The sequence below is a fragment of the Chlorocebus sabaeus genome, chromosome 8 (assembly GCF_047675955.1).
Source record: "Chlorocebus sabaeus isolate Y175 chromosome 8, mChlSab1.0.hap1, whole genome shotgun sequence".
NCBI classification, from domain to species: Eukaryota; Metazoa; Chordata; class Mammalia; order Primates; family Cercopithecidae; genus Chlorocebus; species Chlorocebus sabaeus.
In genome coordinates this window covers 116,393,178-116,413,918 of record NC_132911.1, presented here as the reverse complement: position 1 = coordinate 116,413,918, position 20,741 = coordinate 116,393,178, and the positions used below count along the sequence as shown (strand labels likewise).

General features: G+C 34.1%; 1 protein-coding gene across 2 annotated transcripts in view; it reads left to right on the top strand.

Moving 5' to 3' along the window:
* Positions 1-20,741, top strand: part of CSMD3 (CUB and Sushi multiple domains 3) — a 1,272,067-nt gene that overhangs the window by 761,750 nt on the left and 489,576 nt on the right. For both annotated transcript variants that reach the window (XM_008001392.3, XM_008001388.3), the window contains one exon: positions 19,098-19,280. In XM_008001392.3, coding sequence (XP_007999583.2) covers positions 19,098-19,280 — 183 coding nt within the window. The remainder of the gene's footprint in view (positions 1-19,097; positions 19,281-20,741) is intronic.

The following is a 20,741-nucleotide window of genomic DNA, read 5'->3' as shown; positions in this document are numbered from 1 at the left end:
CACTTGAGGTCATAATTTTAAGACCAGCCTGGGCAACATAACAAGACCCTGTCTCTACAAAAAATAAAAATAAATAAAAATAAAATATCCAGGCATGGTGTAATGCTCCTGTAGTCCTAGATACTCAGGAAGCTGAGGCAGGATTATATTTGAGCCCAAGAATTGGAGGCCTCAGTGAGCTGCAGTGAGCCATTATCTGGCCACTGCACTCCAGCCTGGGTGACAAAGAAGACTGTGACTCTAAAAAAGTAAATAAATAAACACATAAATACATAAATAAATACATAAATAACAATGATATTGATATACAAATTGTATTTTTGTTTAGAAAGGTTCTCAGAAAATCAATTATAATGACAATTCAAAAATCCAGATTACTCTTTTTGGAATTAGTCCAGTTATAACTAATCAGGGTAGACTGTGGGTTTTAATGAAGCCTAGCTTTGAGTTCCAATATTTCTACCTCTGATTTCCCTCATGATTCATGAATATAAAAAAGATAAAATAACATATTAGATGCCAGTTATTTTGCTGGGTGTTAGGCACATGAAAATAAGTTAGAAATTTTTACTTCTTAAAGACTCAACAATCCACAGAACTAGTTCAACTCTTCCTACCTTTTCCTGTCATATTATTTTTTCTCCTCCTTCTTCTTTACAGCCTTTATTTTGTATAAATCGCAATGTCCTTTTTTAATGGTGCCTCTGTCTTCATTTTGGGCCTTCTGGCCTATTATTTTTTTTTTTCAAGGAAAATCACCTCATGAGGTCAGAAATTACCCTGATAAATTTTTTTTCTTCTTGTGAAAATAGAGATTATAAGTACCTTAAAGCCTTTCACCATTTACTTAATTAAGATGTATCTAGTGTTAGGCTATCTTCATTTGTAAGCACTTATATCAGTTACTATCTTTGCAATAATGCTGCTAAAATATCCACTCTACTATAAAATAAGAAGTATTTATTTATTGCTCTTTTTTTCTGTGAATCAACAACAATTAGTTTGATGTAGTGAGCCGGCCTGTGGGACTCTACTTTAGCCAGTTGGGTGGCTGGACTTTGGCTTCAGAAAGTGGTTCTAATTCAGGTCTGCTCCAGGGTCTCTTATCCTTGGAGCAGCAAATGGCAGGAGTCCCAGAAAGGGAAGCAGAAATATGCAATACCTCTTACAAAGTACAAAGCTTTTGTCAAAATCTCTCAACAGAAGTCTTATGGGAACTTATGCTTATCTAGTATATATCACAGTATAAAGACTTCTGCTCTACCCACCTGAAGCAAGAAATTATGATTTTTTAAAATGTGTGTAAAGTATAAATACTCATGAAGTAAGAGATTTTTTAGACTTTGCCTCCCTTCACACTTGGGCCACTACATCTTTCTCAAGACTTTCCTTGTCTTTCCCCCATACCCAATTCTTTTTACTCCAAACCTTAATACAAAAACAAAACCAAATGTTAATAAATATAAGCTTTTTCCACTAAGAAAAAAAAAAAGTTGTAATTTCTGCATGTGACTGGTGTTGGGTTAACGTGATTAAAAACATAATTGGCCAGCACCGAAAGCCTCTCCACAAAAGCAGTATAGAAAGAAAACTAGTTTTATTATTGAATAAGCATTAAACAAGAGCAAGATGTGCATCTTAGGCAATCTGCTAAAGAGATTGAAAAGCCAGAAAGACACGTTAGCCTTTTAAATAGCCAAGCAGATATAACCTCATTAGACACATGTTCTCACAAGAAAAGGTAGCTTGTTCTCAAGTAAAAGAACTTGACACCACTGTTTGTCACTCATAGTTTATCTTAAACTCACCTATAATTGGGGTGACCATCTGTGTTGGCTTTCTTCAAAGAAAAAATAAATTGGCTTTTTCTGAAGAAAAAAGAAAAACAACATATCTTTATGGCAGGAGGTAGTTTTGCAACTTGGCATATGTTGGACTCCTACCTTTTCACAGAAACTGGGAGATTACAGTGCTCTCTTCCTAGATAGTTATATTCCAAAGAAATGGCCTACAGGTCCTTAAGGAAGAATTTTTAAATTTTGAGAATAGCAAAGGGCTTATTTAGCATTTTAAAAATTACATATACTTGAAAAAGAAAAATCTGACAATTATGATTTTTCTAAAGTGAGAGATCTGAGATAAAGGGAGGTGAAAAGGAGTCTCTTCTCTTATTTTCAACGGGAGTCTCCTCTCATTTCGATCCTAACACTAACCCTAACCCTAACCCTAAAAAATTAAGCCTCTTTTTATTTTGTGCTTGCCCTTACACTATCCCTTCCCTTTCTAATAGACAGGGGTTTAGTCTTTGTTTATATTTACTCTGCCTAAAGCAGCAGTCACATTTTAATAATAGATACTAGAATAGGAAAACAAAATTGTTGGTTGAGAGGAAAGTTAAACTAAATGAGCTTTAAATAAGCTTCAGAAAGGACTAGAATTTTATAAAACTCTTTTCTTTCTCAATTTTAGTATTTTCTTCTGTTTCTCTGAATTGCAATTTCTTAATCAATGTGATTTAAATTGAGCTAAATACCTTTCATTAAAAACCAAGTGTTTATTCTGATTGTCAATCACATCTCTATTCTTCCAGTAACCTCTATTCAAATTTAGTCTCCCCAAGGGTGTCCTAAGGAAACAAGTCTTAAGAGATACTCAGTAAACAGATGACTGTGGGATCAAATAAGCTTTAGAATATATGTGTACACAACTATTTTTCAATATAAAAGTCATATTGGTTAATGGGCCATTAAATAATTTTAGTGGTTTGGGGCCAACATTTACTTTTTTATGTAACACAATAGAAAATTTCTAAAGACATTACTTATAATACATCTATGGGGATATGTATTTTACTATGAAAAATATTTTGCAGTTATTTATTTTTGTTTGTGTTTGTTGGCATGTGTATATGAACTGGGGTTGTTGGAAATACATGAAGACCATGCAAATGGGAATAAATCAAGGCTACTTATTCAGAGCTTTCTGTAGCAAGAGAGCCAGCCACCATCACTTGTCTTTGGCAGAGACTTAAAGGCAGTCAGGAGAATGGGAAAACTTCATTAGTTAATAAAAAAGGAAGGATTCAGTTATGCTTTTGTTGGAGGTTGTTGGTGTGGGGAAGCTGAAGATAAGCTAGCTACCAGGGTAGTCTCAGCAGCACATTTTTCTTTCTTGATTGATCCTAAGTTGGAAGTGGAAAGAAACATGAAAAAAGTTTGTGTCATTGACCAAATCTGACTTTTTTGCTCTCTATTGTTGCAGAGGTTGTGGTTTGGTTCCCTGGATTTTTTTTATGTAAGTTTTTTTTTGCTCTATTGTCCTGTATGGTGTGGTGGTTTTCCAAAATATATTCAGTCCTTCATATTAAAAAAAAAAAAAAAAAAAAAAGGAATCACCCTAAAAACCCATGAAACTTGTTTACTTTGCAATATATTTTTACATTATTTTTAACCTTTAATCTTCCTTCTACACTTCCCACTTCAAACATGTTGCAAGTTTTATCATTTCTGTTACCGTGTTTTGGTCTCCACTCTAATATCCTTTATTTTGTGCTCCTTTAATTATTCCAAAACTAACCCCAATTTCTTTTTTTGAATCTGCTCTTCTCATAGATTTAAAATTAGCTTTAGTTTTGTTTCTTATTTATTCTAAAATTGCTAATGTCTTTTCCATTCTTACACAATTAACTCCATTATAACCAGATGTAAGAAATTCTCTACCATCTGGGTATAATTTACTTTTCCACTTATGTCTTGAAAGCTTTTTCCTTTCAAACTTTGATGTGCCTCCTTCTTCTTCTGTACTGTAATTACTAAATTCCATATACAAAAGTCCTTTTCATTCATTAGGGACCATATGAAATTTAACTTCCTTGAAGCAGTCTCCTATAATTGTCCCTATGCTCACCTAGTTTCAACATGAAAATAACTTTTTCTCCCTCTGAATTTCTAAAACACCTTGAATAAATAACAATCATTTGTGTCATATTGCCTTACATTTAAATTAATTGTATATCTATATCATATAACTAATAATTTTCTTTATATATGGAATCTTTATCTTGGTCAACTTTTTAAACTTTACAGCCTATGTGCAGACTATGTCTGGCATGTACTATTGTTAAATAAATAAGCCCAAACATCTGACTTTTGAAATGTATTTTTCAGTCTCCAAACAGTATATCCCAAATACAACTTCATATTCTTTTAAAATTATAGGGTTCTTTCTAGAATTTATAAGAGTTAAAATGCAGATAATAGTGAGAAGTTAAATGTTAATTCAAGTTCAAACTAAAGATGATTGATTCAGGATTCTCTTTTGAGAATAAATTTTTCCTGGACACAGAGCCCTAGGAGCCTGAAAGATTGACAAACATAATAGAGAAGTAGTTTTCAAACCAGCCCTCAAAGGTTGAGGAGAGAAATCAGCTCAAAAGACCTAGTATTATATTGTTGTTTCTATACTCATCACCAATTTTCTTAATTGCCTGTTTTACGTTGTATTTATTTCCTTGAGAAAATACCTAGTCCCATTCATCTAGGAACCACCCCCCAGCACCACCACCTCCCCCTCCAGTAATTAGCTCAGCACAGATGCAGTCTTAATAATGGTTTATTAGATTGAAAGAGGTTGTGCTGATAGCCCTTTAATTTTATAAAGGGCTAACACAGTATCAACATGATTAGTTTTAAAGCAAAAGGCATCTTCTGCTCACTTGTTTCACTGTGACTTTTCTTGTCTTTCTTTCTTTTTTTTTTTTTTTTTTTTTTTTTTTTTTTGTGAGACGGGAGACGGAGTATCTGTCGCCCAGGCTGGAGTGCAGTGGCACGATCTCGGCTCACTGCAACCTCTGCCTCCCGGGTTCACCCCATTGCCCTGCCTCAGTCTCCGGAGTAGCTGGGACTAAAGGCGCCCGCCACCTCGCCCGGCTAGTTTTTTTTTGTTGTTTTTTTGTTTTTTTGTGTGTGTGGTTTTTTTTTTTTTTTTTTTTTTTTTTTTTTTTTTTTTTTGTATTTTAAGTAGAGACGGGGTTTCTCCGCATTAGCCAGGATGGTCTTGGTCTCTTGACCTCGTGATCGGCCGGTCTTGGCCCCAAAGTGCTGGGATTACAGGCGTGAGCCAGGGCGCCCGGCCGACTTTTCTTAATGTAGTCTTTCATAAAAATAAGTAAGAGTGATTGATCCTTCTTACTTGCTTTATAGATATACAAAGTTATATTTCCAGATAATTTGAAGTCCATTTACCATCTAGTAGATACAGTAAGAGCAATAATGTTTCAAAGTTTTTGATGGTGGCTGTTGGGCTGTATGCAGTTAAGGTTCTTTCAAAAGAAAAATCCATTTACTTTTATTGCTATTATAGTTCAAAAAATATTGATCTATCCCTGCTTGCAAACTCTTTTAAACAGGTAGCTATAGGATTTAGACAAAAATCTATATTCCACTTTGTTCTTTCATTCAAAGTACTTCAAAGGAAAATGTTTAAAAAATAGACAGGTTAAGTGAGGTTGCAAGTGAACAATGCTATGTTGAATCTTTTTATAAAAAGAAAGGTTTCCCGATACTTTCATTTTACTGCTCCATTATTAGATTATAAACTCCTAAGAAAGCAGTGTCATGTCTCTTTAATTGACTCTATATCAAGTTTAGTTCATTTCACATGATAATAGTGTGACAGTTGCTAGGTATGGAGTATTTGGTGTGCACAAACAGAATGGTTTTCTCTCCTTAAAATAAAATTAAAGGCCCTTAACGTTGCACACAAGAGTAGCCTCACATCTCTCTAATCTCATGTCTTACATAACCCTCCCTGCATCTGAACTCTAGCTCTACTGATCGGCTGAATTTTTCCAAATGTGCTCTTTTGTTCACACTACCATTCCTTGGTCAAACTTCTCTCCATGCCTAAAAAGTCATGAGCTACCTCTACATCACCGCCGATATAAACACATCCATGCAAATCTTGCACATCTTAGTTCATCTTTCTGTTATAATCTTTTTTGTCTTTCTACTTCTTAGCAGAACTGTTTATTTTTTTCTCCATGATCCCAATACATTTTATGATAAAATTACATTATTTATTAGACTTTTTATGTATTTGTATGCTTGTCTTCTTAGTAGGCAATAATAAATTGTCTTATTCACCTCTATAGTCCCAATATTCAGAACGTAGTACAATTTCACGAGTTTTTTTGAATGATGTTAGATACTTGAATGAGTAGATGAATGAATGAATGTGTGAACAAGAGAGGTTAGAATATCTGAAAAATTGATAATGAAGCTATGATTAGCTGACTCACTGGATGATGGAATCTACTGATGTGGGATTTTTACAATGAAAGTGCCCTTGAGCATATATCTGAATTTTCCTTCCTCAAGGAGACTGTTACATTGTCCATTTGTCGCAGACAGTACCAAGTCCCAAACTGAGGACAAATGTCAAGGAGTTCCTTTGAAGAACTTTAAGTATACAAACAATGGGCTAAGTTTTTTTTTTTTTTTTTTTTTTTTTAATGCTACCTCAAGGCAAGCCGAGGAGGATTCCCTTATCGCTTCATGTTTCATCTTTAATAGTCTAAACTATAACATACCCAGTAAGTCAGAATACATAAGAAATGCACTAAACTTTTGAAATCACCTCAGAGTTTTAAAACATGTACATTTTGTAGCAAAGGTGTTGACCAGAGTATAGTACATTTTTTACCTTGAAAAATGTGTGCCAGAGAATTTTAAAATATATTCTGAATAAACCTATTTACCTATTTGGCAGCTCTTATAGACTGTGTATTTCTTAAGGTCAGAGATTATGGTATGTATCTTCTTTGTGATACAGGGGAGGAAAAATTTCTCCTCTACCCTTTTAGGGTATCTGACTAGGCCTAAGAAACTGACAAGAGATAGATTAACAGGAGAAAAAGCAGGTAAGTTTTATAAAAATTTTCCATGTGCATGAGAGTCCTCAAGAAATGAAGATCCAAAGAAGTGACCAGAGCAGAAAGCTTATATATTTTTTGGACAAAGAAATAATAAATTTGTGAAGAAATGAGAAGACAAGGAGTTTGGGCTGGGGCATTAACTTATGGGGAAGTGATTAAGATATACTGGAGAACACTAGTCAAAGATAGGGATTATTTTAGCAAGTTTATTGTGGAGATTCATTTCAGTGTTGATTTCCAGTCTCTGGTGATAAAGATGTTCTTTTCTTCCTAGGATATCTTTCTCATGGGAAATTTCTTGGCTTGTTTTTAGGTAAAAGAGAGGCAGTCAGAAAGTTCTGTATCTGCTGTTTCTCAAGTGCCTTCATCTCAAAATAAATAATATTTTGGGGTAGCATGTCTTGAACTACTTCAGCAGCCATAGTTCCTACCCCAATTCTTTGTACACAGTATATGCTCTGTAAATATTGAACTGAAGTGAACTGATCATATATTAAAGTTGATGAGACTAGCCTTAACATTTCCTTAACTAAATCACTTATAATCATCAAGAAGTGTGGATTTTTAAAATTCATTCCCACTATATCCCATTAACTTGTTTTGGACATGAAATAAATTTATAAGCTAGGGAGCTATTACATTAGAGCATTAGTTCTTGATTTTGGAATTGTCACATTGTGGAGCATTTCAAAGTGTTATGAGGTTTCAGGAAATATATTACTACTAATAAATAATGTTTGAAGTACCTACATTTGTAAATTATGTATTTCATTTTAATTAAGCTAGAGAACAATTAGTCTTATCCATAAAAATAAGCTTAGTCACACACTCTTGTATTTCAATGTGTTCTTTTGAGAGAGAGAGAGAAACGCAGAGAGAGACAGAGTGAGAGAGAGAGGATGGAGCTACTATTAAGCAGAGTCTTGCATAAAACCCCCGGAAACTCACAGCCAGAAAAACTTCTGATAATCATTGGGTTGCAGCAAAATGCTACATAATCCAAATGCATAGATCCCATACCTATGAAGACTGGCCAACTCCTTGTCTGTCCACAGACATTTTGTGCAGTTCCTCTAGCTATCCTGTAAATTTGCAATCTAAGAACTGAGTTGACGATATAAATGGCTTGTCATAAATACTCAGTACAACCATAAAAACAACTTCACATTAATGGTATTTCAAGTAACTTAATATTTAGAGTCAAAGAAAAGCATAGTTTTTATCACAGTTAAAGAGTTCCGATTTCTGTTAAACATACTGAAGTATTCTTGTTGGGTTTGGTGGTTCCCGCCTGTAATCCCAGCTACTTAGGAGTTGAGGTAGGGGGATCGTTGAGGTGAGGAGTTTGAAACCAAGTCTGAGAAACATAGTGAGAGCCTGTTTCTAAAAAAGAGAGAGAGAAAGAGAGAGAAAGATAATTAAATATGTATTTTTTAGAGTGTCTCTATTTGCTGTATCTCAAAAGAGTGCATGATTTAACTACTAGCTGCAGATGTTATATATTAGCTCTGTGTAAAATGGAAAACTTTGTCCCAGGGCATACTTGCTGCTATTCTAAATTTTGCATATTTTTATTAAATTGTTGTACCCAATCTGAGGCATTTTAAATGTCAGTGTTTACATTATGATTGTAAAACACTTCACACATTTATTTATTATTGTAAATATGTCTTTTAATGCTTTCTGTGGGCAGTTATAGATTTCCTCCTCAAAACCTCTCTAAATATTGACTATAGTCTCGTTTGTCTGAGATGCTTGAAGGTGAGACATGGTTTAACTCACAAGGTCTTTTCTAGCTGCATGATTCTATATTTCACAACCTTTTTGTAAACCCGTTGTTGAGCTAATGAGATTCCCAAAAGGCTTCTTAACATTAAGAATCAGCAAAACTGCAAGTTTTACAGATCACTTTCTTGTAACCTACACAGTTTCTCTGTGAAGTATTTGAATTATAGTGTCAACTGTTGTCAAGTCAGAGATTGATCAATTAGTAGTTCTATGTCACTTTAAGGCCAGATGTTACTCTTTAGCTGGAAATCTGATTGAATTTAAAATTAGGGTTTATTACTTTAGCCATCAAGGATCAAAGTTACTTGGTCACTTTGAAAAGTGCTGAAAAAGTCCTGTTTCTACAAATTTTAGCCACTGCCATTTAAACTTATATTTCCAATATTGCTCTGAATTCACTGCATGAGAGCATTCTGACTGCTCTGCTTTTATTTCCTCTGACCTCCCATTCTAATTTATTTCAGCACCTCTTCCCCTGCCTCTGATTTCTTTGCCTGCACAGCAGGGAAGAAAAAGAAAAGAGCAGAATCATGTGCTACTCTCTATGGGTGCTAACCTCTGACCCTGGGGATGGATCCTCCCTTTGTTTCTTCCAAATTTAGTTGTGGATGATGCACAGATATTGAGCTGACAGTGGAGGCAACATGTATTAAAGAAATTCCAACCCCATTTTCTATTCTGAAAGACATAATTATTATCACAAAATCAAGTACCAGTAGGATGCAAACTAAATTTTTGTGTGCGTTGAATTGATATTTCAATAGTAAGTTATATTGTATCAGTAAAAAACCCTGCAGGAAACAAATGGCACATTCATACTGGGTGTGTGGGGGTAGAGCTTAAGGAAACTAACAAAGGATTGTACCATATCTCTGGCTATTGACAGCAGGGAGCCACTAGTAGCTTCAGGAATGATAACCACAGCTTGGAGGACAGTGGTATGGAGTGGGCTGCCATACATAAGTGTGGTTTTCACTAATGGGACACAGCCATCACATAGCGATCAGGCAAAGAAGGAACTGGGGGAAATACCCTAATTCACTCTCCTCCTGACCTCCTCACCCCACTGTCCTACCAAAGTCCTGCTCGCTGCCTGATAACTCTGTTCTCTTACCCACAGAAAGCCTGATAGCACAGAGTCCTGGCTATTGTGGGATCATGTGGATCAGAGTTTACCTGGAAGTAGGAAAGAAGTGCAAAACCCAAGCAGAGAAGGGGCAGAATGGCTTTCGTGGGTAAACAGAAGATATCCAGCACTCATATCTTTAAATTTCAAGACAACTATACAATTTAAATCATTCAAAAGACATAGCTGAAATATGTATTGCCCTATGATTTTCTCTAACTATGAGATTTTGTGATTGCTTATATTGTTTACTAAGAGGGCCATACACTTTTATATGTTCTTGATTGCCTTCCTTCCTTCCTTCTTTATACATTCCACAACTGTTTCTTGAATATTAGGCTCTGAGAGAGGGTATAGTGCTTAAGAACTCATATCCTGGAATCACACTGACTGTATTCAAAAACCAGCTCTGCCACTTACAATTTGTGTGTCTTTAGACAAATCTTTTAACTTTTGGGGTCCTCATGGGTCTGTGTCAGGATTAAATGTAACAGCTTAGAACCGTGTGATACATAAATTATATGTAAGTGTTTAGACACTTGGGATACAAAGTAAAAAAAATAAATAAAAAGAAAGATGAGTAAATCAATAATTATAATAAAATACTTGGACCAATATAGGTATGTCCAAGGCCTATAGAAGCCCAAAGAAAAGAGCAATTAACAGTGCTCACAAGCTCAGGGCACTCATTATGGAGGATGTATAGTTTGACCTTAAGAAATAATTAGGAATTTCTTCATGTTTTATCCACTCAGAGAATGCCTTCTTTTCAGGCAGAGAAGATGTCATGCCTCAGGGCACAGAGGCTGAAAGGGAAAGACAAGTACTTCAACATGTCCGACCCTTAGGTTGCTTATGAGAAAATGATGGCAGACAGGACTGGAGAGGTAGGAAAGGCTGAGATCATGAAGGGCCCTCTATGGTAAGGAAGTTGAAGAGATCTAAATAGTTCCCAAATTACCTTCAGAGTGTGCAAGGGTGGAACTAGTGGGCCAAAGGAGTAGAGACAAAAAAGTTTCTTAAAATTAATATGACCATTCTTTCCCTTTCAACACTGGACTCAGGGAATCCTTTCCTTTCCCTCATTTTTCCCAGCACCTAGCTTACAGTGTCTCATTTCATTCTTTCTCTCGATTATCATGGGACAATAGAAAAGAGTGTGGACATTGAAATCAGGTAGATGTTGGGTAGAATCTCAGTTGAGCTATTTCTACATATATAACTGTGGTCAGCTTCTCCAAACTTCTTTTTTTTTTTCCCATCCATTAATGGGAAATAATGGTGACTGGCTAATAGCATTGCAATAAAAATTACATAAGTTAAAATGATTATAGTATTCAGCAATCCCCTTTTCAAAAATAATCAATAATATCAGCTAATATTCTTATCTTCCTGGAAATTACATCCATGTTTCAATCTTAAGGTACTCTAATCCCCTACCGTGTCTACCAATTTGTTTGCCAGTGGTCACTCACTTGTCTTAGCTTTGATTCCCTAGAAAACATAGTTGAAGCAAAGATTATAAACTAATAATTTATTGAGGAGCTTGGGAGGTGTATTTCTAAGACAGCAAGAAAGAGGGGGAAAATTATATAAACAGAGTAATTGGAGAATCAAATATAAGGTGGTACATTACTCAGCTGAATGTTTAATTATGTGACCAATGTGGACCAGTTGTGATTTAGAACCACCTGTTTTGGGAGAGGAAGGGTTAGCAATTTATCTACCGGTCTCCTTCCTATCTCTTCTCTTACTTCTTGATGGTCAAATTTCATCTCTCAGGCTTTAAATTCTCCACAATTTGATGCTGTTATCCACCGCTGTGGGAAGATTCCTGTGTTCCTGTGGAGTCAAATCTGGGTACTGGAGCTGCTATAGTTTATGTTGCAATTGACAAGAAAAAGGCAACTGTTACCATAGTTGTTCTGTCCTTAAGCCTTCATGAGTCTGAGGCAACTGGTAACATTAGAAGAGGAGCCAATCGAAGTGATCATGAGTGTCACTTCTGTCATATTCTCTTCATTAAAATCCAGGCAAAAATACTGGCCAATAATCAAAAAGGGGGGAATTTGACTTTACCTTTTGTTTTTTTGCTTTTGTTTGTTTGTTTGTTTTTGAGATGGAGGTCTGCTCTTGTTGCCCAGGCTGGCATGTAGTGACATGATCTCTACTCATTACAACCTCTGCCTCCTGGGTTCAAGTGATTTTCCAGCCTCAGCCTCCCAAGCAGCTGGGATTACAGGCTCCTGCCATCATGCCCGGCTAAGTTTTGTATTTTTAGTAGAAACGGGGTTTCTCCATGTTGGCCAGGCTGCTCTCAACCTCCTGACCTCAGGTGATCCACCTGCCTTGGCCTATCAAAGTGCTGGGATTACAGGCATGAGCCACCACGCCCGGCCAACTCTACCTTTTGATAGAAGCATCAAAGAATTTGCAGACGTGTTTTAAAACCACTATGGAATGATTTGAGAACAAGTTACAAACATAATAGCCCATCACTCCCAAATATTCAGTTTGAATTGCACCAAAACAAAAAACTCCTTTATGTAACCACAAAACAACCATACAAGTCAGAAAATCAACATTAATAAAATGCTTCCAAACAAATTAACAAACCCCATCCAAATTTCACTAACTACACACACACATGCATGTGAGCACGTGTGCACACACATACATGTATGTTTTTCATTTCTTGTCCAGGATTCAACTCAAGAACCTGCATTGCATTGTTGTCATGTCTCTTTAATTTCCTTCAATCTGGATGAGTTCCTCAATGTTTCCCTATCTGTCATGACCTTGATAGCTCTTTTATTTTGTGATATGTCCCTCAATCTAGTTCCATACAATCTTTTCCCATATCCAGACATAGGCCACACATTCTTGACAGGGGTACCACAAAAATGATGCTTGTCCTCTCAGTACATCACACCAGGATGCAAACAATGTCAATATATCCCAATATATGCCCTATGTGGTCATTGATCACCTAGTAAAATGGATTTCTTCCAGGATTTTTCATGAGAACATCACCAATTTCACCTTTGTGATTTATATGTGTTTCACAAGAGAGGTAATATCTTATTTTTTATCAAACATCCAGCCAAGAATCTACAACCACTGTGATGGTTGCCAAATATTAGTTTTCTTTTTTTTCCCCACTTATTCGGTATTTATTAACTGTCCCTCTATATGGAGAAAATGTTTTCCCTTTGTCCCATTTATTTATTTATATCAATAGGAATGAATGCATTCAAATTTTATTCAATGTGTTGTACTCTGCCATTATCATTGTTTGATGGTTAAATTGCACCAGAACAGCCAGTGGAGCTTCTTCAAACTGGCCTCTATGTCCTTTTGATATGTCCCCATCATCATTCTTTAAGTACACCCCGCTTTTCTGGCACAACAAGTTATTCCAGCCTCACTTATCCTTTTCCTTGTCCATCGCCTAAAATCAGCCTCCCCGGTTTCCTTTAGTGAAGAATGGTATGTAGACACCAACATCTGGGTACTTGATGTACTTGTTTCTATAGAGCTTTATTGCTTTTAGGACTCTCAGTGGATGTGGCTAGAAAATATGTGCACATATATATGTATATATATGTGTATGCATGACATATATATGTATATGCACCCATTCATATCTAGTTACATTCATATTTTAAACTTGAGTTCACACCATTTTTTAACATTTCATTTTAACCTCTTAGGATTCTTTGTAGTCTTTTCTCTTTCTACATTTGTAAATGCTCTTTTTGATAGTGAGAAGTCTGTCTAACCTTACCGTCAATGTTTCTGATTCATATCTACTTAACTTCCCAACCTTACCAGTTGCTTTTTTAGCCTCACTTCTACTTCTCTGGCCCTCATCCATGATACCACCTACTTGACCCTGCCATCTCCTCAACCTCTGGTGCCACCGTCACTGCCACCTAACTCTACCCATTGCACTTTGAAAGAAAAGAGAAGAAAAAGGCTTTATACCTTTTCTGATACTGTTCTCTCTATTTAGGATACTTTTTCCTTCTTTTGTCTTTTTTAGTCTACTCAGTGAGTTAACTCTGAAAATAACTTCAGGGTTACCTCTTCTGTGCAGTCTTTACCTCTTTTCCAATCTCCAACTCCAAGGAGACTTAGCTAATACCTCCTTTGTGCCTTCAGTTAAGAACAGGGGCTACATTTTATTTGTCTTTATATCCTTAGTACCTTATTTTATTTTTTATAAATATTAGAAACTAAGTAAAAGTTTTACAAATGAATAACTAGTGAATGAAAAGTCTTCCGCAATAGCATGGTGATTAAGACTTTATACAAATCTCAATTTATGAGATTTGGGTGGAGAGACAAAGCCTAACCATATCACTGCTGCACAGGAAAAAAATCCAAAAGCAGTGGTCCATAATAGGTGCGTGTTTACTTTACTTACTGTGTATTGTTTCCAGTCTATGTTAGAGAGTATTTACAGCTTCATTACATTTAAAACATATTCTTAATTTTAAAGAATGTTGTATTAATGGAGCAAAGAAAAAAATATGGTTTCAAATAGATTAACACTCACTCTCAACACTAACCCAAAGATAACAGAAAGTGTATTTAAAAATATAATGATGCCTAAGAATGAAAAGATAAAATTTATAATTGTTTTGAGGCTGTAGGGTATTCCCAAGATAAAGAAGTGTAAATAAACATAAAAATAAATGGTTGTTATCATTGTGTTTTCTTGCTAAAACATAAGTTTTGTTCTCCCCTAAACTACTTCCTCCTGCATCTTTTCATCATAGGCATAACAACCATTATGATTCAGTATATAAATTTTGAAATATGCTGCATTAGAATAAAGTTCACTGTGCTACTCTTTAAATACACTTATCATTAAATCCAAGGAAACACAGTAAAAGAGCAATAAGAAAATATTTTTAAATAATTAGAGTAGGTACCCTCACAAAATTAAGGGGGGAAATTGTATTCATGAATAAAAAAAGAAGAAGACTATGAAGCAATAAGAAATAACAATGATTAAAATCATTAAATATTTAGGAAATGACAACAAAATTTTTCAATATTTAAGGTAATTTGTAATTAAATAAAATGAAACAATGAATTAGTAAACTGAAGTTTATAATATATAAATGTATATGTGTGTATATGTGTATTTTTTATATAAATATGGAATTATTGAATTCTTCTAGAATGCAAAATAGGGAATCTTTACAAATGAGAAGTTGAAAGGTTGAGCAACATGAAGGCTAAATTCCTAATTTTCAACATTCAATGTGAACAAGTTTCAGAAAGATGAGGACATATAATAAACAATGTTTTAAAGGAAATAATGCTAACAATTTCCTAGAATTGGAAAAAAAAAAAGTTACAAGGTATTTGACAGAAGTAATCTATTGAGCACTTAGTAGAAAAAATTGACTTAAAAATGAGTATATTTAAAAACAGCAAGTCTGAGAAGGAATCCTAGCTCTTAAAAGAATGGAGGAGAAGAGGCAGATTAATTATGAAAATTAAAATCAATTTGGTATCATATTTCTTATCAGTAATACTAGATGGATAAAAAACTAGAGGAAAACATCTTTAAAATGCTGAGGGCAAATAATTTTGAATTAAAATTTTATAACTTACCCACTATTATTCAATAGTGAGGACAAAATAAAGACATTTTCAGATGAAGAAGGATCTATTCTTTCAATAACAGAAACAAGTTTTAGAAGAAGGTATAAGAGTAATAAACTGTGAACCTAGCAATAGTATCACCCCCCAATCACCTAGCACTTTAACATAACTATTTCCTGTTTAATCTTTTCTTTCACTGAACTGTATATCACATTCTAAAATAAGACGTTATTTGCTTATTATTATTATTATTATTTTATTATTATTATTATTTTTTGAGACAGAGTCTCACTGTGTTGCCCAGGCTGGAGTGCAGTGGCGCCTCACGCCATTCTCCTGCCTCAGCCTCCACAGTAGCTGGGACTACAGGCGCCCGCCACCATGCCCAGCTAATTTTTTTTTTTTTTTTTTTTCAGTAGAGACGGAGTTTCACCGCGTTAGCCAGGATGGTCTCGATATCCTGACCCCGTGATCCGTCCGCCTCAGCCTCCCAAAGTGCTGGGATTACAGGCGTGAGCCACCGCGCCTGGACTGTTTATTATTTATAGTTTGCAAATGTCCAGTGGAATACATGCTTTCAGAGAGAGAGATCTTTGTTTATTTATTGATGTATCCTAGACACCTAGAACATCATCTGACACATGTAAATACAGTAGTCCCATCTTGTTCATAAGGATATGATTCAATAGCCCCAATGGATGCTTTAAACCACAGACGGTCCTGAACTTTATACAGGCTGTTATTTTCGATAGATAGATAGATAGATAGAATAAAGATTAATTTGTAAATTAGACACAGATTGATAACAATAATTAAAAATAAAATAGAATAATTATAATAATATACTGTCATAAAAGTTATGTGAATGTGCTCTCTGTCTCTCTCAAAATAATTCACTGTACTATACTTACCTATTTTTGGACCACAGTTGATCTCAGGTAACTGAAACCGCAGAAAGCAAAATGCAGATAAAGAGGAACTAGTGTGTAAGATGATCAACTGTTGCATAAACTAAATAACTGAACGATGCGTTAAAATATGTGAAATGAATTTGATTCAACTATTAAAGAGTGTTGTCGAATTCACACTTGGAACTTTAACAGGCCTCTTTAAGAAGTTGTTGGAGCCAGTAGACATTGAAGGCATAAATAATTTCAACTTGATTAATATAACAAATTGAAATGAATATATTTCATTTATTTATCCACTGCAAGACCTTGATATACATATACGGAATACTAAAGAAACAATGTTAAAAAGCAACAACAAAATGATAGCCCAACCCATAAATTTTAAAACACTCAGAAATTATTTATGAGTTACAAAGTAAACCAAAACACAAACTACAAACTTCTCACAAGTGAACAATAAAATCTCTTCATATCAATTTAGAGCTAAATTTGTTTTATTTTTTAATAAATGAGAAAGACTGAAAATACACTAAAAAAAATTTCTAAGATTTCAACTCAGGATAACAGAAAAAAGAGCAGCAATATAATCCAAAAGAAAACTGAAAATGGAATCCAAAAATATAAAAAGAAAAGATGTTTAAATTAAAATAAAAACAATAGAATTTGCCAGGCACGGTGGCTCACACCTGTAATCCCAGCGCTTAGAGAAACCAAGGAGGGTGAATGACTTGAGTTCAGGAGTTTGAGACCAGCCTGGCCAACATGGTGAAACCCCGTCTCCACTAAAAATACAGAAACTAGTTGGGCATGGTGGCATGAGCGCCTGTAGTCCCAGGAAGCTGAGGCAGGAGAATCTCTTGAACCTGGGAGGCAGAGGTTACAATGAGCCGAGATCATGCCACTGCACTTCAGCCTGGGTGAGAGAGTAAGAGACTCTGTAAAAAAAAAAAAAAAAAAAAAAAAAAAAAAAAGCCAGAATTTATCAACAGCAAACACTGGTTCTTTAAGCTGACTAATAAATTTGACAACCTTTTGTAAATATGAAGAAAGAAAACCAGAAAGTACATACTAATAGCGTTAGAAGTGAGAAATAATTATGGTATATTTGTAATGGAGATGTTAAAAAATCTTGTAACAGAATTCTGCTATGACTAAACTACCAGCAAACCTTGAAAAATGTCACTTCCCTAAGGTTTATGGGTTGCCAATATTGGTCCAAAACCCTTTCCAAGAAACAAACAAAAGAAAAAACAAACAACCCCCCAAAAACACTTAAATAGGAAAATAACCTTAGAGGCACATAAAATGGTAGTCACATTACTACCAAACTCATCCATGCAATACTCCAATATTTTTTCTTATACAAATTAACCTAAAGACTAGTAAAATGTGGAAAATTACTAGTATCTTCTCTTGATATTAAAACTAGGTAGGAAGAGCAGAAGAAAAAAATTATAGACTAATGTCCCTGATAGATAAAGAAGTCTAAGAAAATATAAAATCAAATCCAGTTTTTTAAATAAATCATCAAAAGCACATATGATTTCTGCTAAGCATACAAGGATGTTCAAAAGTGTCTCTAAAACATATTGTTTGGTTAAAACGGAGAAAGAAAATAATATTGACAGTATAATAAAAGTTAAAGTATGATATACATGAAACAATACTGCATAGTTTTTGTGAAGATAATTTTTAGGTTTCTATAATGTTACATAATAGATATGTCTGCGTGGAATTGTACGTCTTGAAAACAGAACTGGAAAGATACACGTTAAATTGGTGCTAGTGGATAACAGAGGAGCTAGGAATGTGATGATATTGGAGTGTCAGGAGAGACTATAACTTTATCTTAAAGTTACATTTTTTAAATTTGTATTTATTTTTACTTGTTACTATTATTTGTCTGAAGACAACTATATTACTAAGATTTTATGTGACTTATAAGCCAAATCAACCACCACAATAATTTCCTGCTAACATTCATAGTTAAACAGTGATGATCCCAGATATTTGAAGTTTCTTTGGATGCACTTCAAAGGTTGTTTTAATGGTGTTAAAATATTTTTTTGATCTCTTTCAATTGATCCAAGAAACATTTATTAAGGAACATAGCTGAGTATTTTGGAATTCAATCCTGATTGCTTCCTTTGAGTAGATTTATTTTGGTCAGGGGGTCTAGTTGGGGAAATAATTCAACCAATAAGTACCAGATTGAGGAACAAATCCTAGGTGACAGGTATTCATTGATCTCCATAGGAGTATAGGCACAGAGAATGTTCCCTCATGTCCTGGTCATGATTCAAAGGCTTACTATATCCTGTAGAAATTATAAGAATAAGAAAAGTCTTTGGAATTTGAGGGAAATATACATTTATGTCTAGGTGTGTGTACATTTATGTGTATACGTCATACAAAGAGAAAATCTGAGATTTTGTCATAGTTTTTGTTAAGTACATGGCCTCTGGCCAACTCATTAGCTCTGATAACCTCAGATTCTTCGTCTACAAAAAGAAAGAAATATACTAATTATTCTCTAAAGATCATTTATCCAATCATGCCTATCAGAGTGGCCAAAAAAAAAAAAAAATTGGAGAATATATTTCTTTTTTGATCTGAAATATCTCCACAACAAAGAGCATATATCTACCTAACTTGTATAATGGGTATCATATGCCTGCAAGCCTTGGATGGTGACTTTTATCTTCTATTTTTCCAGAAATTGAGAAAGAAAGTTGTGGTGATCCTGGTACACCCTTATATGGAATTAGAGAAGGCGATGGATTTTCTAATCGTGATGTTTTAAGGTTTGAATGCCAGTTTGGGTTTGAATTGATTGGAGAGAAATCCATTGTTTGTCAAGAGAATAACCAATGGTCTGCAAACATACCCATCTGTATCTGTGAGTACCAAATGCTTTGCTCCCAGACAGCATATGTTACCCTGTCCTTGCATATAATTGCTTTTGTAATTAATTGCAAAGAGCTGCAACCGTGTAATTATTTTTGGATGAGTAGCACTTTGTGATACTATCTTTAACAAGTGTGCTTATGCCAAATTATAAATTTTATTACAGATTTAAAGTTAACATAGTTCACTTGGTAATGGCAAAATCTATATTACGTGTGTTCTTACAACATTTTATTTCGTGGCATTTTATACTTTCTAGATAGCATACTTCTTATGGAAATTATACATCTGAATGAATTCTAATAGACTCATTTATTTTAATAAGATAGTATAAGTTTATTTGCAATCAAAAACATTAAAATATTTAAAGCTTATATTTTATGTATAATGCACTAACTTATTTTTGCTTGTAGATGTTAACACTAATGCATGAAGTGACTTTTTTTATATTGAATAGAACACAATTCATTAACATTAATGATATACAATATGCTTGGATTAAAATAGTGTATTCAAATACATTAAGATATTGCAGTTTAACTACAGCAAAAGTATAATTTGTATTGCCTATTCATGTACTTGGTAGGCTCAATTAAATACTGTCTTCGTTACATTAAAATGAAGTGGATATTTTTAGAATCTGGCAGAAATTTCCCTAATAACAGTATATTGTGTTTGCTCTTCAGGAAGTCTAGAAGAGGAAAAGTGCACAGGTTCCCTTCACAGACTCTTTTTGTTTTAGTTCTTATCTTTAACCATGATCACTTGGTGAAGTTCTTGTAAGAGAAGAAAACATATTAGGAGGATCTGATTCGATTTACTAAAGCTTAGTAATACTTCAAAATAGTTTTGTTGAAAGTTTTTAATTCTAGGTGTTCTTCTAGGAGGACAACGTTGACTTAATACTGGAGAATCCATTAATGTAATATATCACATCAAAAATAAAAATATTTTAAGAGCATTTTAATAGACTCCAAAATGCATTTAGTGAAAATATTGAAAATTTTGCTGACTAAAACCAATTTTTAAGACATTCTTGAATACTAGGAAGCATTTTTTACTATTTGAAAATTAAGTCTAATATCCTGATATGTGATAAAAATGTAGCAATTAATAATGTTTTATATACCAGTAATAACTAACTTGAAAATACATTTAAAAGAGAATGTATTCAGAAAAAACAATTATAAAATACATATAAATAATCCTCATATATTTCAAATAACTCATACAAAAAATTATAAAACTTTACAAGAAAAGAAAATTTTATGGGAACAAAATACAGATAGAAGCCATGTTCCTGAATGATAAATTAATATATCAAATACATGAGTTATACAGAAATTGCTTTTCAATTTTAGCCAAAATTCTAACATAGTTTTTCTGGGAACTTGGCGTACTGCATTGACATATAGCTAAGTAAAAATCAGGTAGGAGTAGATACAAGAATTTT